The 22687-nt window shown below is 49.8% G+C and overlaps 1 protein-coding gene across 2 annotated transcripts in view; it reads right to left on the bottom strand.

Annotated features, from left to right (window-relative positions):
- Window positions 1–1961: 1961 nt before the first annotated feature.
- Window positions 1962–22687, bottom strand: part of NDRG1 (N-myc downstream regulated 1) — a 55436-nt gene continuing 34710 nt past the window's right edge. For both annotated transcript variants that reach the window (XM_052651504.1, XM_052651505.1), the window contains exons 6-16: window positions 22309–22371; window positions 21523–21583; window positions 20034–20120; window positions 17706–17762; window positions 14836–14939; window positions 13046–13102; window positions 12163–12214; window positions 10801–10848; window positions 9647–9682; window positions 6969–7020; window positions 1962–3835 (exon numbers count right to left, since the gene is read on the bottom strand). In XM_052651504.1, coding sequence (XP_052507464.1) covers window positions 3624–3835; window positions 6969–7020; window positions 9647–9682; window positions 10801–10848; window positions 12163–12214; window positions 13046–13102; window positions 14836–14939; window positions 17706–17762; window positions 20034–20120; window positions 21523–21583; window positions 22309–22371 — 829 coding nt within the window. In that variant the 3' untranslated portion in view covers window positions 1962–3623. The remainder of the gene's footprint in view (window positions 3836–6968; window positions 7021–9646; window positions 9683–10800; window positions 10849–12162; window positions 12215–13045; window positions 13103–14835; window positions 14940–17705; window positions 17763–20033; window positions 20121–21522; window positions 21584–22308; window positions 22372–22687) is intronic.

Genomic DNA, 22687 nt, shown 5'->3' with positions numbered 1-22687 from the left:
ATGTGGTCCACAAACCCTAACACTGCCAGTTGAAATCACATGTATTTTTCTTATCACAACTGTGGCCATTTTCTTAAGATGTTATTATGCTCATTACTACCTTGAAATTATATTGAGACCTGCCTCCACATTGCTATTTCGTTTATCAATAAAGAAACGCATGATGTTGTCACAGTTGGAACATTTGGAGAATTACACTGCAAAGTGTAAGCAGTGTCTCCTGCAATGCCATTCGCTGGATTTATTGTATGCATTAAAGCTCTTCCTGCCTCCCTCTCTGACGTGCGGCACACACGGTCACCCTCCCCCCCTTCTCTGCCCCGTCACTTGCTCCATGATGGTGCAGACTGCAAAAGTGTTGACAGCTTATTACAAACGCTAAGAAACTCTTCAAGGCATGTGCAGAAGAGCCAGTATAGAGAAACAAACAGCATGCTCGCTATTTAAAAGGGAGGAGGGTGTTACGTGTGGGCTGCATTTAGTGACTTGCTTCAAAAGAACAAGTATGGAAAAGCAGAAAAAGTGATTCGATATCGGAGACACCTAACAAACATGACCTTGGCCAGGTGATCAAGGTCAACCTCACCCCTGTTAAATCACGTTGACCCATCATACTGACAGCACAAGGCGAAGAGGTTGCCACTGAGTGTCTGCGTTCTTCATTCCCAAAACTCAGAACCCCAAGTGAACCATGAGAACATCAGGCACACAAACCTCAGTCCAGGGTCGTTGTGCAGCCTCTCAAAACCACCAAGGCCATCAAAAGCAAGGAAAGTCTGGGAAATTCTTACAGACCAGAGGGAACAAGGGAGGCAGGATGAAAACAGACAATGGGGAAAACGGTGAAGTCCCAAGAGAGTATGGAGTTTAGTTAACAGATCAGTGTTAACGTGTTAGTTGTGACCAATGAACCGTAGTGACAAGCGACGTTAATAATCATAGGGGGATGTTGGGGTGGAGTATATGCAAACTCTCTGTACTATCTTTGCAACTGTTTATTTGTTAAAGAATTTTTACTTTTTGGCCACACCGCACAGCTTGTGGGATCTTAGTTCCCTGATCAGGGACTGAACTCATGCCCCCTGCCTTGGAAGTGCAGAGTACTGACCACTGGACCACCAGGGAAATCCTCTGTGGTATAAATTTTAAACTAATCTTAAATAAAAATAGAAGATTGTAGTGAAACCTGTTAACATTTTTAAATACAAGCGCAAACAGCATTACAAGCTTATCACTGGTGGTCTTTTCACACACTTTCCTATAATAAAAATAAAATGTAAAAAAAAAATATGTTTCCGTCTTAATTATAGGTTGAAAAGCTTGATTCCTTTGTCACTGTGTTATTTGGCTACTAAAGTGCCTGAAATGGGGCTGGTCTGAATTGAGATGTACTGTGATGTAAAATGAGTTTCCCAGGGGGCTCAGCGGTAAAGAATCCACCTGCCAAAGCAGGAGCTACAGGAGACATGGGTTTGATCCCTGGGTGGGGAAGATCCCCTGGAGGAGGAAATAGCACCCCACTCTAGTATTCTTGCCTGGGAAATCCCATGGACAGAGGAGCCTGGTGGGCTACAGTCCATGGAGTCTCGAAGAGTTGAGCACAACTGAGCGCAGACATGAATGAATGTGATGTGAAAATATAGCCTGGATTTCTCAGTAGGAAGAAAAGAATGCAAGGCACCTCGTTAATTGTTATATTGATTCCATGTTAAAATGTTAAGATTTTGGATATCCTGGCTTACATGTATTATTAAAATTCATTTCACTTGTCTCTTTCTACCTTTTCTAATGTGACTACTTGAACATTTGAAGTTACATCAGTGGTTCGCATTGTATTTTTATTGGACAGTGATGCTCTGAAGAATTCCAAAGGTGAGGGGCATGTGGGCAGGAAGCCCCAGGTAAGGAAAGACCCACCTCAATGCATGATCTCTCAGGTAGGGGAAAAAGACACAAGCCACTGCAAAGTTACAAATTTATTGGTCTGGAAATAAATACAAATATCTCATTAAGAAACTCTTCTGCAAAGACTTGTACATAACAGCTTCTTGTTCTGATTCAGCCATTTCTACCTCCCAGGTGGTAGGTGACAGGTAAACTGAGTCATGATCCCCCAAACTGCCTGGAAGGCTTGACTACTTCCTCCCAGTAACCACCAGGCCCTGGTGGCTGATGCGCGCTCTTCCATTCATCCTGATCAAAGCTTGCTATACGAAGATCCATGGTTAGCCAAAATGAGATCGAAAGGCAGTAAGTAGTACAGGAACTCGACAGCTAAGTTGACATTGCCCAGAAATGTCAGTGGTGCCACCCTGCTCAGGGAGAAGTTAGAGGGGCAGGGAAGAGAGAAGGAAATCCCATGGAACACACATTTCAGACTCCGTACATCTTTTGGGCCACCACTCCCCATGTGAATCACACCCCCTAGCTGAAGATTCTGGAAGGTCACCAGGTCAGAAACCTTTGGCCAGTCAAGTTCAGATTCACCCCCACATTGTCAAAGATTGGAAGCAGGATTTAACTTAATCACACATGATTCCTGGGAACCAGATGGGATCGGCTGAAATCACAACTGCACTGGATTCCATCACAACCACAAGGAATTCCTTACATCTAATCACCAAAAATGCCACCCCACCCCAACGCCCCTGCCCCAGTGCTGCTGCCTGGAGACACATCACGGCCAGGCCCAGCTGTTTGCAATCTTTCTCTCCATTTCAGAGAAAACAACTACAAATCTACACAGTCTTCCCCATGAATGAAATAACCACTCGTTCACGTATTAGGGGTAGGAAGTAGGGGCGATGGAGGGGGAGGCAGGCAGCTGATTCAAAGCTTTAAACACACAAATACCAAATGCCTGCCAAGACCGTTTCTTCGAAAAACTGGAAGGTTTTGTCCCCTACTTTTGTTGTCCGTTAAAAAATGCCAGGAAAAGAGGCTTGTAGGCGTCAACCATAAAAAGTGTATATATGCACAAACGTGTAAAAAAAAATCTATTTCTTCAAGTTAACTATGGAGATTTGCTTTTTCCAAATACTTCGGAGCCTCCATGTCAATTCCACCTCTCTCCCTGCTTCCTGTTTGGCTTTTTTTTTTTTTTTTTTTTTAAAGAGCTCCCCACCACTCCCTGCTCTCCCCCTCCCCAATCAGAAAGGGCTTGGTTTCCAGAATCTGGGTCTGTTTTTTCTTTAGTTGGAGAGGAAACGGGAAGTAGGCGGGCTGGGCTTCCAACAAGGTGTCCCTTTGCGCCAGGATGCTCCGGCCAGGCTAGCCTTGGATAGATCGAGTGTTTACTCTGCGCTGGTTTCTGGCAGTTTGGCGTCTCCGAAGGAGAGTAGGAGGGTGGCCTCTCAGCCCCTCGTTTGGGGGAGGGGGGCACTGAGGTGCATCTTTCCCTTTGGTCCACCCCGCCCTACCCTCACCAGAAAGGGCGACCCCACAAACACCCAGTCTCACCGTGTCGTCACCAGAGCTCACTTGTAAAAAATAAGCTTTGGATTAATACCGAGTTACGAGTTAACGTGCGGTTGGCAGGCAGGGGTGGGGAGGGGGGCCAGAGGAGGGGCAGCTACAGCGATCGGTCCCAGAGTCCAGGGGCGGCTGGCTGGCCCCGAGGCCGCCTAGCAGGACACCTCCGTGGAGTTGGGCCCAGCACTGCTCCCGGGGCCGCCAGAGTTGGGGATGATGTCCAGCCGCGTGCCCTCGCTGGTGTGCGAGCGGCTGCGGGCGCCCTCGCTGGTGTGCGAGCGGCTGCGGGCACCCTCCAGGGACGTGACGCTGGAGCCTGACGCTGTGCGAGACCTCATCAAGCGGGTCATGCTGGCGGAGGGCACTGGGGAGAGAGGAGAGAGCTCAGTGAGGGGGTGGGCAAAGGTCGGAGGCGCTCGCACCTCAGCGACGCAGCCTGCCGCGTGCCCCGCCTACCCGTGGAAACTTTGCTCCTGTTCGTCTTTAAGGCATCCAGCCGCTGGGCCCCCTGTCATTTCCGTGCCTACTCGCAGAGGTGAAGAGCCAGGCTCAGGCTGGGTGAGGACTGATGGGACCCCACCCTGGCATGAACCCACCAGCTGAGTCTTGATCGCAGCTGTCTGCCACTCGCTTACCAGCTGTGGGACTCGAAAAGTGTCCCTCTCTGAGACCCCGGCCCCATGTGTAAAATCAGAATACTACCATGGACCTCCGGGTATCAGCGCCCAAGTGCGTGCCCACCACCCTGTGATGTCAACAGTCTCTAGAGTCAGGAGGATGTTCATAGTTGGCCCGGCTAATCCCTCCCCGCCACAGGCTGGAAACTGAGGCCACACGGAGCGGTCAGCTGTCACCTCTTCCTGTGGGCAACCTGTGAGCTTCCAGGAACTCTTAATGGCACCATCCATTCCGAAGGACTTAAAATGCCCTTAAACATGGCAGGTGGCTGAGAAGATGGGATGAAGAACCCCACCTGTGCTGGGTTGAAGAGCACCCTCCCACGTTCATGAGCACCAGAATCTCTGACTATAACCTTATTTGGAAATCGGGTCTTTGCAGATCTGTCTAGATGAGTTCATCCTGGTTAGGGTGAGCGCTAATGCGATGGCTGGCTTCTTCCTAAAAGAAGACATGCACACGCGGGGAGCAGCTGAGTGAAGACAGGGCAGAGGTCAGAGTGGTGCAGCCACCAGCTAAGGGCTGCTGGCAACCACCAGAAGCTGGGACGAGGGATTGATTCCTCGGAGAATCCTTACAGGCAGCATGACCCTGCCTGCATCTCAGTTTTGGACTTCTAGCCTCTAAAACTGTAATACTGTGAGAGAATACATTTCCGCCGTTGTAAGCAATGGAGATTTGTTATGGCCACCCTAGGAAACTACTCCATCAGCCGATTGAAGCCTCTTCGTCAAGATCACTTTGAATAAAAGACGCCACACACTGAGGCAGTGATAAGTACAAATGCATGGAGGGGTTATGTTATTGGCTCAGTGGGCAATGGTACTGGCTCAGTTGGCTCTGTTGGCTCTTTGCCACAGACACTGACAAACAGAATTTATCCTTGCATACTGAATCTTCTTAAAGAGCCAGCTCCTGAATCCAGGAAAAAATCAGGATCAATCCCACACCTGTTGCTCACATATTTTCTCTGAGCCCCCCCTGTTCCTTGATCTCACATCTGGGGTCTTACTGAGCCTGCAGGCCTCTGGTGACCCTAGCATGGAGTCATGGATGCTAAGGGCTTGGCACACTAGCCCGCGGCTGTGAGCAGGCACTCGGGAAATAAACGATTCCTTCCCTCGTCTTTGGTGGATGCCTCTAGCTCTTTCTGTTGTCTTTCCCTATGATCTGCAGGCTGCTTTCTGGAAATAGAAGCCGACATAGCGGGTGGGGGGCAAACAAGGCCGGCCTCCCACTTCTTTTCTCCCCAGAATGTACTTTCAAAGCAGAAATCCAAACCCATGGCAGGTTCAAGACAACTGAGTTGCAGTTTATGCCTGCAAGGAAAACAAAGCCCTTCTCAAGTTACTGCCTTTGCTGCACACTTTCCCAGAGGGGCAGAGACCCACAGGCAGATGTTTTCTGTTGGAAGAGGGCTATTTGGGACATGGCTCCTGCCTGGAGCATGAAAATCAGGCTTGCCTGCTCTCAGCTGTGCTAGAAACTAAATGTGGCTGAAGCCAATCTGAAGACTGCGGTCAGTAGACCAAACATAACATTACTATTTTAAATGAGCAAACAGTTTAAGCCTCAGGAAAGTAAAGGGAAGAAAAAGGAAGTGACTAGACATTCAGACTTCTTAATTAAGAAGGGCACTCGAATTAGAAATCCAGGCAGCCGAGAGAGAGAGCAAAACCAACCACATAGGGGCTGAAACCGTGGCTGACACACCAACATGTACCAACGGTGGATGCTCCCAGGAGTGTGGTTGAACTTAGGGTTGTCTGTCCCAGTCATGGGACTGCATTGCTGAAAAGGGGCTGTGTGCGTCTGAGAATAAACTGGAACCATAACGCAAAGAGGCTGCAGGCTCTTAAGTTATGCTGCTCTTTATCCTTAAATTCTCAAATCTAATGATTTAGCAGACAGGCTCTGCCTTGATTATACGTGACTTTATCACCCATTTGCTCAGAGCTTTGCAGTTTTCGAAGAACTGTCACAGATCCCCACTCTGCTTCTTGCTTAATTTCTCAAAGCCTCAGTTTCATCATTTGTAAAATGAGGATAAGAGTATCTCCTAGGATTATTGTGATCGTTAAATGAGAAAAAAAAAGGACTTAATGATTCTTCATCACCACCACCACCATCACCACTATCTCACCCGGAACCATCCTCACACCACCACCACCATCATCACCACCATCACCACTCTCTCACCCGGCACCATCCTCACACCACCATCACCATCACCACCATCACCACTATCTCACCCGGTACCATCCTCACACCACCACCACCATCATCACCACCATCACCACTATCTCACCCAGCACCATCCTCACACCACCACCACCATCATCACTTCCAGCACCATTACCGTCACCACCATCACACCCACCACCACCACCACCACCATTATCATCACCACCATCCATCCTCACGTCACCAGCACCACCACCACCATGACCAGCATTACCATCCTCACAAGTCTCTTAGGGAAGCATGTAATCAAAATTAAAAAAGATTTTCATGGTTTCATGGGCTGTTGTCTTCTTGGTCCTCAGAGGGCTAGTCCTCACCCACACCTTAAAACATTCCCTGGTGTGAAACAGCTTCTGTTCACCAATGGAGGGAGAATGAGCCACTAGGGTATGAGGAGACACTGGAAGCTCTGCACTGCGGCCCACCCTCCACGCCCCTAAATACTTCTTCCCGGACGTGCCCGGCGTGCGAAAAGCTAAAGCTGCCCACGGTGACACAGAATCCTCGGCCCAATCCGTTTCCAGTTCCCACCGCTGCCCCTCGGCCCACCCCCTGCTGGGAAAGGCCATACTCACTGTATCCCATGCCCTGCACGAAGTACTTGAAGGCCTCGGCCAGCTTGGCCGGCTGCAAGAGAAAAGAGCAAAAGTGCAGTCAGTCACCGGAGGTCCGGATCACTCGGGGCCATCGGGAGCCAGGCCTATGGTCACCTTCATTAAAGAGCTTGGCAAAAGACAGAAACACCACGTGTTGACAGGACAAAAATACAAACGGAAAGCAAAGAATGGGATGATTATGGAGAACAAACTTAGCTTTGGCCAGGAAGAACGTTCAAATTCACTACATAGCTGGAGGAACTTAGTCAAGTTACATGACCGGTCTGAGCCAGCTTTCTCACCTATATAATATGGGCAGAGTGCTACACCTGCAACTGAGGATTTCTGTGAAGAATATATCATTGGATAAACTGATGTGTCCAGAACAATGACTTTATGAGGTTAGTACCATCTTCATATACATTCCATAGCTGAATAGATTTGGAGAGATAAACAATCCATCCAAGGTCTTCTGGTTAATTAGTGGGCCTGCACATTAATCCAGGATTTTCCAAATCCCATAGCAGCTTACTCTCACCCCAGTAGCAGGCAGGCTGGTGGCTGGCTGGATGAAAGGATGGTGGATACATGGATAGGTGAAAATGAAAAAACGTGGATGGAAAGAAGGAGGGAAGATGGATAGATGAATAAGAGAAGGATGGATGGTCTTAAAGAAGGAAGGATGCAAGGATGAAAGGAAAGGAAAAATGGAAAGGAAGAAGGATAGGATGAGAGGACGGATGGATGGATAGAAGGATGGATGAACAGACAAATCTCTTAATCAGCTGGGCTACTTTAAATAAAATGAGTTGGGACTGCTGCAAACATACCCAGTTTGACCAATTACTCTCAAAGTTTAACTAAACCAGGCGGTGATGTTTGGGTAAAGGTCATATTTGAAGGCTAATCAATTCCAACTCTCAAATGTAATGTCCTGGGTCTATTCTCACACCCTTTCACTTCACTGGTGAGCCATCATCAGAGTGGCCTTGCCCACCTCCACCAACTCCTGCCACTGTTCTCAAAGAGCCAGGTGATATTTAAAGAAGAGTCTGTGCTAAAAGTGCCCTCTAGGAGTCGCGGGATGATAAGATAAGAACGAGAGCTGCAAGTTGGAGCTGCAGGAAGCCAAGGGCATCTGTGTTCAACATGGCAGACAAAACAGGAGGATGGGCTTGGAAACGAGATCTCGGCCCAAACTCAGGTCCCCTGCGTGCCCATAGGCAATCTCTGCCGTCTGATAGCCTCAATTCCCCTTCTGTGGCTGCAGTAGAAGGCACGTTCTTCCTCTCTCTAAAGCTTATTGCAGGGATTGAATGGAATGAAGGATGGGAATGCCCTTTGTAAACACACCCAACTTGCAAGGGCAGGAGAAGGCAGGATTACAGAGCCATTGGTTCTTGTTGGGCTGCTCTCCTGAGGGGCTGGGCTAGTTCAGCTCCTGCCATGACATTTAAAATGTGTTTTGGGACTTGTCTGGCGGTTCAGTGGTTAGGACTCTGCGCTTTCACTGCAGGGGCCACAGGTTTGATCCCTGGTTGGCGAACTAAGATCTCACACCAAAATAAAATAAAATAAAACATGCTTTAATTATGGCTAGGGTTAGAGTCTTCTCATTTCAAATAGAGAAAGGAATAAAGGAGGGAGAGAGGAAAGAATAATGGTGCCCCTTCTCTTCAGCCAATTTAAGTTGCACTGTCTCAGCAGGGTGTTGAGCAGGCTGCATGGATAAATAGCCCATCATAAAATAGTGTGCAACTATTAACTCTTATTTACATCTAAACAGGCTCTACTGGGAACCCATCTGTTCCCTCTGAAACTGAATCATCCCATCCTTCTCTGGCTACTCCCAGCTATTAAATAGGCAAAACCCAACAGCAGATACGAACGTGAAAATACTTTGTTTTTTGCCAGTAGAAACAGAGAGGGACACTGGAGAGGGAGGCTAGGAGAGCCACACAAGGCCACTTGTGCCTGATTACTGCTGCATGCACACACAGACACACACATGCACACAAAGACACACGTACATATACACATGTGTGCACACACATACACATGTGCACGCATGCACACACACGCATGCACCCACAGGCACATATATATACGCACGTGCATGCACACACACATATACACATGTGCGTGTACACACATACATATGCACACAGACACATACATATATACATGTGGGTGCCCACAGACACACACATGCATATACATGTGTGGATGAACACACACACACATACACATGTGCACACACACATAGGCACACACACACAGGCACACACACACACACTTTGGCCCATCTCCTCTCTGTGCTCCTTGCTCTGGCCTTGGGCTCCGGCAGCCGACGGCTACGGCCTTTGGTCTTTGGGGTCAGGCACACCTAGATTCTGGTCCATGACTGCCAAGCTATGTCTGCTCAGCAAATCCCTCCCTGCCTTGAACCCAGTGCCATCTGCTCCACAGAGGCTCCTGCAGGAGGATCCGATACGTCCTGACGTGCAAGCACTTTTACAAATGGTAACAGGTCTACAACGTGTCATCAGACGTCACGGTGCGGGGTCAAGGGGGGAGCAGGCAGTGAGGGTAAAGGGGGTAACAGGTCCCAGAGACCCCTGCCCTCCACGTGGGGAGTGGGGACAGGTGTGACTCACCTGGGAGATCTGCGGGAGGCCACCGCAATCTGCCATCTAGGGGAGACAGGGAAACCGGTCAGTGCAAGGCCTAGGTGGAGGGCATGCCGACTCTGTGGACTGGCTGCAAGTGGGCATCCACTCTGCCTGCTGCCTACCCTGGGTCCTGCCCTGTGAGGGGACCTAGGCAGGTTGTGGGCAGGGAAACCCCCGCCTCACTCGGCTAGGCTGCTCTGATCACTAACCATGTCGGCACTGAACTCTGCCTTCTCGGCACCATTACTTGCAGCTTATGACAGGCCAGGCACTGTGGTAGGCACTGTAGGTGGTTTCGCTCTGCCCCTCAAGAACCCTGGAAGGGATGGCTGTCCCACTTTAGAGGCAGAAACTGGGCCAGAGAGAACTGGAGGAGCTTGTAAAGTCCTGAGCGGGGTCTGTCTGACCAGAAAGCGTTCACTGCACAAGACCCCATACACACGAGGTCTTTAAAGACCCCTCGGAAGGAAAATGCAACATTCAAGCCTTCCGGTCTGATGAGGCTCCTGGTTGGTCATCCTCGGTAAATGCTGCCGCTTCTGAAGGTCCTATTAAATCGCCACATCCAAAGTCATCGCTGCTTAAAGCCATTTCAGGCACGTGTGAAGATTTATTCAAAGCCTAGGGCTCTGGAGCACTTGGGGAGGAAAATGCGGATGGGATGAGGATGGGGAAACAGAGCTGGAAGTTCTCTTCCAGTGAGAGTGAGTAAGGTTGTGGCCAGCCTGCAGTCCAGGCTCAAGGTCAAAGTCAGCTAACCCGGGGAGGCCCTCAGCCTAATGAGGATGTAGTGACAAGACAAGGGAATTGAGCTCCAGGGGCCCATGAAGCAGGGCAGGGTGGTGCAGTGGGCAGAGTCTGTCTAGAATCAGGCCCTGCCCTCACAACTCCTGTCCATCCCTCTCCAGAGCACCTTGGCCAGCTGCCCGTAAGCTCCTGGACTCCCATACATAGATCTCTTCAACTTTGCAGTCTTGGGTTACCAGCCAGCACTCAGTCGGTGTTGCTGAACAGACAGTCATCATTTCTGTGGTTTCTGACCACCAGTTATACTATTATCAGGCACAACTCAATTCTGCAGAAAATTTTTGGTGTTTCTAAGAAAGAATAAGTGCAATCCCCCATCGTTTTCCCTGTACCTTGAGGAGAGTGGTCTTCGTTGGGTCTAGTTTCGAGTTGCACTCCACCTGGATGGGAAGAAGAAGAAATGTCTAATTTCCTACCTGAAGCCAAAGTCATAAACTTTACCCCCTCCTTGCCATTCTGCTACCATCATTAGAAATTCCAATATTCCTACTGGTACGGAAGAAAGAACACAAGCTGTGGCATTAAACAGATGGCTTTAAATTCTAGCCCTGCTACCATGAGCTGTGTGCTCTTGGACAAGCTACTTAACCTCTCTGAGCCTCAGTTTCCTCATCAATAAAATAAAGAGAGTATCTTTTTCAAAGGGTTGTGATGAAGATTAGCTAAACTGTAGAAGGTGCTACAGAAACAGTCACTAAATGAACGGGCTTCTTTAACCAGCTGCTGCCAATGATTCTTCAGAGTCAACATCCCCAGTCCTGACAACTATTCTTCACATGAAACCACATCCACCAAACTGGTTTCTTTCTTCAGTTTCTCAGTGACCCTCTTAAAAGTGCATCCAGAAGTGGGAAAAATCCTCACTTGTGATGTCCAGGGTGCCTAAAGTAGAATTATCACCTCTCTTAATGTAAGCAATGTATCTTTACTGATACATCCTACGATTATGTCCAGTGGACTTAAGGTTAAGTGTTAGTTGCTCGTCGTGTCTGACCCTTTTCGACCCCATGGACTATAGCCCTCCAGGCTCCTCTGTTCATGGAATTCTCCAGGCAAGAATACTGGAGTGGGTTGTCATTTCCAGTGGACTAGATTGCATGGTTCATTTGGATGCCCCAGGTCTTTACTAAATGAACATTTGCAGACCCTGGACTAGCTCACCTCTCAAAGCACATCACAATTCTAGACTTTTCCCAATAGCCCCTAAGTCTCCCATGTCCCCAGCTGTAGTGACGTTGGAAAGATAGAATCCTTGTTTTACCTTTACAACATCACAGGTGGGAATTAAGGGGTGAACTGAGCCCTTCCTAAGCTCTGCTCCCCAGGTCCCTCTCTGCCCTGTCAGTTGATAAGGCTCCAACCAGGTCTGAAAGTGCCACCTGACTCCCAAATGGGCAGAGAGTCTCCTGGCCAGGAGTTCAAGTGGCAGCATGCCCATATAAACAAGCCAGTGGGAGGCAGCTCGGCAGGTGAAGGGGCCTGGGAGACGAGTTAGAAGGCCCACTGCCAAGTCACCAGGGAAGGAAGCTGGTGGCTGGGCCCTCTGCCCAAAGTCCAATATGGCATCCAGAAGATGTCACTTGCTCTGATGGGAGCAGAGGAAGGGCAGAGGGCGGGCAGAGAGACTTCATACAAAGTCAACCAGATCTGGACCATAGATTTAAGCACAGAAGCTACTGGTGATTTCTACATACCACAGCATCCACAGCAGGAGAACTGTCCCCAACCACCAACAGAGCAGGACACCTGGGGGCAGGGAGAGACGGGGAGTTAACACAAGGTTCATTTAAAGATTCTCATGCTCCCAGACCTGCCAGGCTGGGACCAGTTTTCTTAAAAAAAAAAAAAAGAAAAAGAAAAAAAAGAAAGAAATTATTTTGTACTCTTCTCTCTTTTGCTGCCCTCTTTCTCCACCCTCTGCTTTAGTCTTAGGATAAAATGGGTAAGTAGTCATTTACACCCTAGTATGAATTTCAGCCAGAGAATTTCTATGCCCTGATATCTTATTTTTAAGTACTCCTCAAGGAAGGATGAGTAGGATTTTGCCAGTCTTCAAAAACAAAGATAAAAAGGACACACCTAATTAAGGAAATTGCCTGTGCCAAATTCAGGTGTCAAATAATATGGTTCATGTAAGGAACTATAATAAGACATAGTCATTACTGGTGGAATCCAGTTGGTCATATCCAGGACTGTCTTTTTCTTCTAGTTTTATAAAGCACTTCAAAATGGGTCCTGTGCCTTATTTGTCTCCAGACTCTGTGAAGCAAAGCCTCAAACGGTTGGGCGTAGAGTAGGTGTTTCATAAATTCTGTCGGGTGTGGTTATTAGCATGCCTTGTTTGAGATCTGAGGTCCCCCCAACCCTAGGTCTCGGGGACTCCCTACAAGCCAAACTCCTGCACAAACAGATGAGTGAGGCTGGGTCATGCCCAATCCCTGGCTAGAATCCACCCAGGTCTTGCCAACTGGGCTGTCCTAGCACCACGCAGGCAGTCCTGCCAAGCTCAGGGCTAAGATGCTGCCGGCACCGGCCAGCAAAGCTAAAGAGACAGCGCAGAGGGGAAGGGCAACTCACTGCAGGGTGACCGTGTGGGCTCCAGGCATCGGCCGCTCGATCTCCAGGTCCCGCCGGCTGCAGACAACAAACAGATGCACTGTTGTAACAGCGTACCCTCCGCTGGAGGAAGCCCCCTTCCACCCAGGCAACCCCCGGAGTCCTGCACTGGCCCCTCTGGCAAACAGCCACCCACATCCCAAGCTGTGTGGGGTCCCACCCCAGCCCCTCTGGGTCCACAGAACTGGCTTCAGGGGCAGCAGGACGCATACATTTCCTGTGGACTCCACCTTATTGTCCTCTGGGTTTTGTTTTTTTTTTCCTTTTATGCACAAATCACATCCTTCTGTGGAGGCTTCCTCATTCCCACCTGTCCCCCAAGCCACAGCCTTCACCTCCCAAATGCTGTCGAGGCTCTTCTTTTAGTCTGAGTCTTACTCTCACGCCTAACTCGGAGTCCTCTACATAGTAACCAAACCATCTCTTTAGAACTCAGACCTGACCCTTTCACTCCCTCCTAATGCTCCTATGGTTTCTCACTGTACAGATGGCCACCAGCCTCTCCCTGCCTGGCACCTCCCAGCATGAGACACCCTTTCCCAGCGCTCAGCCCGGAGCTGGTCTGGCTGGATTCAAATCAGGCTCCTCTGCTTGCTAGCTGTGTGGCCTCAGGCAGGGTGCTGAACCTCTCTGGGCCCTCGCTTCCCCAGCAGGAGATGACGGTGAGGGCACCCTCATCATGGAGTTTAGGAGGCATCAGTTCTTTCTTGCAGCGTGTGGGGCTGCGGGAGCTGCTGCTGGTCTCCTCAGTGCCCACCGCCCAGTCAAAAGCCTGCCCACCCCAGTCCTCGCTAGTGTCTGCTGAATGAAAGGGTGCTCAGCCTCCGTGTCTTCAGCTACTCGCTGCAAGTATTACCTGGCCCTCCATCACTGAGAGGCTGGGAGGAAGGTAGGTGGGAAGGGACACAAATGCCCTTTGTAAAGTTGAGTTATTAACATGTGAGGAGACACAGAGCCCAGGAGGCTCATCCCTGACCCCTCTGTGGAGTGGCAGACTGAGTTCCTCGGGGATTCTAGAACCTTTGGCCAACATCAGTGGCCCCAAGCTGTCCCCTTCCCTAGCTGAGCCCCAGACTGTCACCCAGGCATGCTTGAGAGGGCTGCACCCTTGCCAAAAGCCAGGCTCAGTTGCTCCTTACCCTTGAAATGAGTCCCTCACCTCCCAGTAGCCTTTCTGGATTCTTCTCCATGTCCCTCTCAGCTCTCCTCACCTCTGGTCCTTCTTAGGGTCAGCCTCAGCACAGGCACATACATAAATCCATGTGCAAATCATTTGCCATGTGACTGCATGTCACTCGTGCTTGTACCCCTGGTGATCTGGAGTGGAGTTAAGCTCCTTGCAAAGTACACATGTGCTCACTAAGTCATGTCCGCTCTTTGCAACCCCATGGACTGTAGCCGGCCGGGCTCCATTGTCCATGGGATTCTCCAGGCAAGAATATTGGAGTGGGCTGCCATTTCCTACTCCAGGGGATCGTCCCAACCCAGGGATCGAACCTGCGTCTTCTGTGTCTCCTGTACTGGCAAGGTGGATTCTTTACCAACGTGCCACCTGGGAAGCCCCCTTGCAAAGGATCAATACTCAAAACTCCGGGAGGCACCTGACTTCCCGGAGCCCTTACTGGGAACCCTTGTCCTGTTCATCTATATGCTCCAGGGCTGGTATTAACTTTATGCTCCCCGCTCCCTTGCCCCATCTTAGTTCTGGACCTACAAAAGCGGCCATCGTGTGGCTGGACAGCACCGGGTACCTGTTGTAGGCGTTGATGAACAGGTGCAAGTTGCCCGGGTTCATGTCGTTCACGATGTGGTGGCGGTAGGTGTGGATTACCTCCACGTTATTCTGCATTTCCTCCTGCGTAGAGAGAGGAGAAGGTCGTTTGTGGAAACCATGGTGCTGGCTGGTCACTACCCTCGCCGTTCTTCATCTTATTCAGGTACAAAGTGAAGATGGCAACGCCTAATCCATAGGCCTGCTATGGGCCTGAGGGAAGCTTTGTGAAAGTAGAAGCTGTACCCAGAAGCAGACTGATGTCTGAGTATCAACTGCTAGGAGAGTGATCACAAAGCTGGAGGGGCAAGCATGCCTTTCTGGGCTCAGATTTTGGGAGTTCTGATCTGAACTCAGTCCTTCTGGGTCTGAACTTGGCTCCATCACTGTCCTTTTATTGTACAAGCGTTTTACCTCTCTGAGCCTCAGTTTCCTTTAATAATTAAAAAAAAAAAAAAGAGTGGGAGTGACATCACCTACTTCAGCAAATTGTAGGATTTTAATAAAGGTTGGGCTGTCTAGGAAGCCCATTGTAAACACTGATGTGACTTTAGCAATTACCATTATTTTCTTTTTAATGGAAATAGATGAAAAGAAGTTTTTCATGTTTGCAAAACAAAACTAACCCATGCAATGGGAAGTTGCCGGAAAGAAGCTCAATCTTGATTCCCAAGAGGGCCAACCAGACCTTTGCAGAAGGCCGACCTCAGCCTTCTCTCTCCCTGGTTCCTTTCTGAATGTGATTTGAGACAAACAAGTTATGAGCTTGTTCTGTTTCTCATTTGTACAATAGAGGATGCTGCAATTTCATGAAAGGGCCTAATGTAATTGACGACAACCAGATCAAGAGTGGGAGGGAGCAAACAGTGGCCAGTGTCGGCCCAAGGCTGTGTCAAGACAGTCCACGATTACTGAAGCAACAGGGACCAACTAGCTGTTTTCCCAGAAAGAAATCAGGAAAGTCACACTCTGAGGAACTGTGCTGGGGTTACAGATCAAAACAACTGCAGTAAGTTGGGGGCACCAACAGACACCCCAAGTAATTTCAGGTACAGTCAGGCAAAGTTCTCACTCTATACTTGACACCCCCCTTCCAAGAAAATACAGACAGTGGCTCTGATCTTTCCTGTATTCCTATGAGGTGCACATTATACACTCAGGGTGGAGAAATGTAATGGAAACTGAAATATAAAAAAACAGGACTTTGGCAGTCTGAAAGGTTGTCCCAGTGATGTATTCACATCACATTCCTGGACCTTGTGAAGTTAACTTATTTGGAAAAAAAGGTTTTTGCAAATGTAATTAAGTTAAGGATCCAGAGATGAGGTCATCTTGCATTATCCCGGTAGGTTCTAAATCCAGAGATTTAGAACCAGCGTCCTTGTAAGAGAAAGAGGGAGATTTGAAACAGATACAGAGAAAGCTGTGCAGAGATGGAGGCAGAGACTGGAGTGAGGGACTACCTGCCAAGGAATGCTGAAGCTACCGGAAGCCGGAAGAAGCAAGGAAGGACCTTCCCCTAGTCCCATTGGAGGACTGAGTCCCAGCTGACACTTGATTTCAGACTCCTGGCCTCAGAAGTGAGAGAGAATATATGTCTGTTGTTTTAAGATATCCAGCTTGCGGTGCTTTGCTACAGCAGCCACACCAACGAACACGAGGACCAACACAACGCACACTGCAGCAGCCCAGCAAACATCTGCTTCCCCGGGTGTCATAAGGTCACGCTCTCCAGCCGCGGAGCAGGCAGTGGTGTGTAGGCCACACACAGGGGACAGAGCACATCACTCCAGGCTGGACAGGCAACGAGGGGCACTTCAGACCCACATCCGGCCCTCTCCCTCAGCAGGAGGAACAAGGCCAGAGGCAGAGGCTACGCTGGCCGGGGGACAAGGCAGAACCATGCACCACTCCCGTGTCACCAGGGGCTTGGCTCAGACCAGCCTCAGTGCACAACAGCCCATCTGAGAGCCAGGTACCAGCGGAGGCACAGGTGGCCAGCATCCTGCATCGGTTACGGGAACCCACGTTGGAGCCAGACTCATGGGCTCCAATTTCATCCCCTCTCGCTGGCTGTGAGACCTCACACAGGTCACTCAACCTCTCTGGTCTCAGTTTCCTCATCCACCACTGGGGGGGAACGTATATATATATATATATATATATATCCATAACTGGGAATAAAACGTCTTTCTCTCACGAATCACAGAGTCCCTTGGGACTGAGGCTAACACAGTCCATAGATGTGCTTGCTGTTGGCTTTGTCATAGCCCAAAACTAAAAAGAACCCAACGTCCATCAATTGGTGAATGGAGACGCAACCTCTGGTCCACCCACACCACAGAACACCACTCAGCACAACAAAGGGATGAACTCTCAATATGCCCATCAACACAGATGGATCGCAAAATAATTAAGTGGACTGAAAGGAGCCAGATTGAAAAATTAAGGAGCCCATACAGTGTGATGCTGTTTACATAAAACTAGGGAATTCTGGCGAGTCTGCAGCGACCCAAAGAGGGTCAGAGGAAAACCAAGAGAAGGTGTCCCCGGGGAGGTCCTGGGGGAAAGCTGTGTTGTTAGTCACCTGGGCTTCAGTGATGGTTTTTACCGGTATATACGAATGCCAAAATCTGTCACATTTTATAGTTTCAATATGTGCTGTACTTCAATAAAGCTGTTTAAAAAAACTTCTGTTGAAGGGAGAGGAAGAGAGAAGGAATGACCTGACGACTGTGGATGAGTCACGACTCGCTGTTTGGGGAGGGTTGGGGGGTCGTCCCCTCGCTCGGCGCCCTCTGCACGGGGCAGCACATGACTGAACAACAGAATGCCAGGTCACATGCTCACCTTCCCGAAGAGGTGCGACACCACCATGTCTGGAAGGGCTTGGGTCCATCCAGAGATCTGGGAGGACAGAAGTGGGCAGGATTAGATCGCAGGCATTTGTCGCAGCAGCCAGACAGGGTCAGCAAACCCCACTGCCCTGGGGCGGAGCAGCGGCATGGGCTCCCCCGCATCCAAATCTGGGGTCACCCCCGTGATGGAAGGTGGTCACCCGTCTCCAGTTACCTATGGGGCCTGGAGCCCTGGCAGACGTGGCCTGGCCCTCCATCCGTTCCTTACTCTCAGAGCCCGGGGCACAGGAGATGTGCAGAAAATGTGTCTGAACAAAGATCTCACAAGTTCCCAGCATTCACCAGGCCACAACTCACCAAGTCCTCAGCAAGAGGTGGCGGGGGGTGCAGAGTAGGGTGTTCTCTGTTGCTTCCAAACACACACTGAGTTGCTGGTCTATACGACAGGATCCGTTTATGCCCAACTATCCTTTCTGTGTCATCCTCCAGATTTTTCCCTCTCAAGCTAGTTTCCTCTCTGAATATTCTGACCTTCTCTTCTTTACCTGCTCCCACTGACAAAGCTAGAGTTCTACAAATGCTAGGCATACAGCAAGAACTCCGTAAGTGCTAAGTATACAATAGGCGCTCCATAAATGCTGGGTATACAGCATTTATGGAGCTGTATATTCAGCTAGGTATAAATGCTAAGTATACAGTAGGAGCTCCATAAATGTGTGTTGACCAACTTCAGTGTCAGGCAGGGACTGGTAGGGGAGAGAAGCTCTAGACCTGGGTGTTCTCCTAGCTGTGTGACCCTGGGTTTGGGGGTCGCATCACAAAGCCGCTGGACCTCAGACCTCTCATCATAACCAGGGTACCGGGAAGCTCAGAGTCATGAGGCCAAGGCGAGGGTTACACGAGGCAACTACACATGTCCCAGGATCTGACCCCAGTGTCTGACACACACTAGACCCCCGGGAGAGAGGTCTTCTTCTACCAGGGCTGCAGCTGAGAAGAAAAGATACAGCGCAAACAGTAGAACCCACAAAAAGCACTCAGGCCCACATCAGCCAATGGTCAATGGCCCAGCCCCACGTCTGGCACAGGACAGCTACCAAGAAGCCAAACCGGCCCACTGCAATGTCACTCCCTTTGCTGGAAAACAAAATAAAAAACAGGGAGTGTGTTCCGCTCCTGAATATCATGCCAGAGGGAGGAAAGGGCTCCCGTGTCCTGGCAGAATGTTCCAGGAAGAAATGAAATATCAGAGTGGCCAGGGTGGGGTGGGAGGTTGTGGAGGGGCACGACCCCTTCACACTCCCTGTCCCCAACAGCCACCCCAAGCTTGGCAAAAACACACTTTCCAAATGAGAAGCCAGGATAACCCCGGCTTGAAAGTCTTTGTCCTGTTTCCATTGGAAGAGTTTCCCCTTCTCCTTGGCAAATACTGGGGCCTTTATGAAAAAAAAAAAAAAAAAAACAATGATCATTTTTAAAAGATAAACAAGGAAGCAGCCAGAGCTGAGCTTCCCGAGACAGCAAGGGCCCTTGCCTGGGCAGGGATGTGCCTGTTCTCTCTGCGTTTCCTGCCCTGTGGAGCTTGGCTCCAGGTGGGCACCTGGCACCTGCTGATGGAGGCAGGGCCCGCGGTGAGCCCAGCTCAGGGGTGATCCGAGGACCCCAGAGTCCAAGGGGTCCTCTTCGGCCCCAGTTCTCTCACTGCCTGGCTCTGTGCAACCCTGGACAACATCCTAACCCTGCAACCCTCAGTTTCCTCCTCCATAAGATGGACACAACAATCCCCACTCCTGGGGTGACTGAGGATTGAATGAGGTCATGCAGATATAGCCACAGAGCATAGAAAGAGAACCTGATAAACACTCAACACATGTTAGCTAATTATTATTGGCGTAAAACTAAGTGGCATAAAAAATATATATATTTTAATTAATCATATGTGGGTGACTGGGGTGGCAGACATTTGTCTTTTGTTTTGTTTGTCTTTTTAGGCTCAGCATCTTAATATAAACCCAACATATGCTACGTCCCCAGTAGATACATCTTAACCCAGGCTCTCCTTATCAAAGCTGGCTGGAGACCCACATCCCACTGGTATTATTGACTTGGACAGTAGTGTCTTGTTGAAATCCGAATGGCACATGGCTGAGATCATGTTCACTATTCAAAGCCAAGCAGAGGAAAGCAGCCTTCTTTGCTGGGGATGGTGGAGGGGGGTGCAAGGAGAGGTTCCTTGCAGTCTGCCCTCCAGGTAGAGTTGGGCACACCTGCCCCTCTGCAGGCTGGGATACCCCTGGCTGACCCAGGCCCCCAGGCTCACCTTGGAGGCGGCCCAGTCCATCCAGCCTTCCGCACATGGGTTCACATTGATGAGCACAAGGCCCTCCACCATCTCGGGGTTGTTGAGCTGCAATTCAAGGCACAAGGTGAGAGAGACAACCCAGCCACAGGAGAGACTGTGAACTTTAAAATCAAACTAAAGACAGAGAAAAGTCCAAGAGGGTCCGTGTGGACCCCCAGAGCAGGCTGATGCTCTGGATGTGCCCCCCAACTTCCAAAACTGAGGTTCCAGCATAGCAGACACTGCATGGGACTTCTGAGAGAGTGCAAAGAGGAAACTGTAGGAGTCGAAGCACACAGACTTGGCAGACCTGCCTGGGACAAGTCACTTCACCCCGCTGCCCCTCAGCTTCCCCAGCTGTGAAATGGGCGCATCACACCACGGATGTCATAAATCAGATAAGGTACTCAGCTCTTCAGGAATCAGTAAGAATCCCCTTACTTCTCAGAGATAGAAATCTAAAATAGAGTTGAGCCTGTATTTTGTGGGCTCAGAGCCTAGACAGCCAGACCATTTTGTATTCATGCTAGCATTCCTAACCTCTAGAAAGTCCAGCAAATAATAGGCCATCAGATTACATATGGTTGAATACAATGTCTGGTCAGGATACAAAGGACCTGAGAGCCCCGATGTGGACCCCGAGTAATGTCAGTGACGTTCATCATGCCAACACGCGCATCTCTGATTAGTTAAGCATCAGTCAGGGTCCAAGACTCTCCTGACTACAAAACCTGTGCAGCTGTCACAAAGAAGGGCCACAACGCAACACTCAGTGATGTGAGGCCCTGGTCACAGTCAGGACGATGATAAAGCATCTGTCTAGTGAGGCACTTCAGTGAAGGGGAAAGGGCCACTGCTGTGTACCTAGGGGCACAGCCCTCACATGCCACGGGCATACAGAACTTTGGACCACACAGCCCCATGTGAACTGTGGTTCTCCCTTGGGAAATGGAATTATGGTTCATTTCTTTTTCCCCTTTGTGATTTTTTTCTTTATTTGTAGTTTTTCCAATTTTCTGCCTTAATCTTGAATTAATTTTATTTAAAACATATTTTTTAAAAATGTTTCTTGTTAACCAACAAGGACCTACTGCACAGCACATGGAACCCTGCTCAACATTATATGGCAGCCTGGATGGGAGGGGAGTTTGGGGAAGAATGGATACCTGTGTGTGTATGGCTGAGTCGCTTCGGCTGTTCACCTGAAACTATTACAACATTGTTAATCAGCTATACTCCAACAGGGGCTTCCCGAGTGGCTCAGATGGTAAAGAATCTGCCTGCAATGTGGGAAGTTCCCCTGGAGAAGGGGATGGCTACCCACTCCAGTACTCTTGCCTGGAAAATCCCTGGACAGAGGAGCCTGGCAGGGGCTATAGTCCATGATATTGCAAAAAGTCGGGCACGACTGAGCAACTAACACACTATACTCCAACACAAAATAACAAGTTAAAACAAGAAAACTCACAGCAAAGCGAGTGAGGATGTAGGCACCTGCTCCAGTTCCCATTCCAATGATGCTCTTCAGCCTAGAAGCAGAAATAAAAATTCACATCCCAGGCAGGGGAGCGATGTGAGGCCGTGCTGTCCTCGCCCCCTGCCCTGAGGAGCCCCATCTCTCCCAGCGTTTGTCCTGGGCATTCCTGAGGGTGGCTGGCACCACGCCGCCTTACGTGCCCTGGAGGGCCTGTGATGCCATGCACTCTGTGGCCTCACAGAAGACCACAACCTCGGGAAGACTCCTCCCCTCCCTTCACTCTGCTCCTGACCACGGCCAGGCTCAGACAGCGCCTGATGGTCATTTACGGGAAGGCCGAGTCCCTGGACTGCCTCTCCCCACCCTTCAGCTGAATTTTGGGTTCTAAAATTTGGAAGGCAAGTGAACTGGGCAAGAACTCTGAGGTGTTATCATCACATGAAAGGCTCAAGGAAGAAGGAAATGAGCACTGAAGAAATAAGGGCCTGCAACCCATTCCAGAACATTCCATGGGAAAGAAAAAGCAATAAGAGAAGAGAAGTGAGGAAAGGGTGGGTTGAGTGGCTGCCATCATGGGGTGGATTCCTCAGGGAGAAGAGCCCGACTTGCAAGAAGCACATCGGAGTAAAGAGACTGTGAGAAAGACACTGTCTGCAGAGTGTGACAAGCTGATTTCTTCCCTATCTTTAGACATTCACCTAGAGTTCAGTGGTGGGGCCAGATCAAGGCCCCAGGAGAGACAGAAGCTCGAGGTCACCTTTCTCTGCAAGCTCTTACCCAAACTGCTGCAGGACTCCAGGGAGCATTTCAGCCAACTGGTCCATGGAGGGATACATGTACCTTGGGAGAAGGCACACAGAGGTGGTTAGCGAGAGCTCAGACCCCGGCAGAAATAAACAGTGCAAACTGGAACACGCTTGAAGGGCAGGGACGGTGTGACAACCTGCCTTGTGCACCCAGACTCCTCAGCCTAGTCCCTCCGTGGCCCCTGTTCCAGGTGCTCCCACAGTGCATCAGCCTGTTCCTCCGAGCAAGGGTGCTCTCCATCCTAATCCCCCCAAACCCTCTGCTTTGTAAAGTGGCCCTTTACAAACTGCTTCCTATGTCCCAGGTCCCACATCGAGCATTAGATGAGCACTGTAAACTCATTTGGCTT

This window comes from Budorcas taxicolor, chromosome 14 (genome assembly GCF_023091745.1).
Source record: "Budorcas taxicolor isolate Tak-1 chromosome 14, Takin1.1, whole genome shotgun sequence".
NCBI classification, from domain to species: domain Eukaryota; kingdom Metazoa; phylum Chordata; class Mammalia; order Artiodactyla; family Bovidae; genus Budorcas; species Budorcas taxicolor.
Note: the sequence above shows the minus strand (reverse complement) of the source record. Positions and strands in the feature narration are given on the sequence as shown.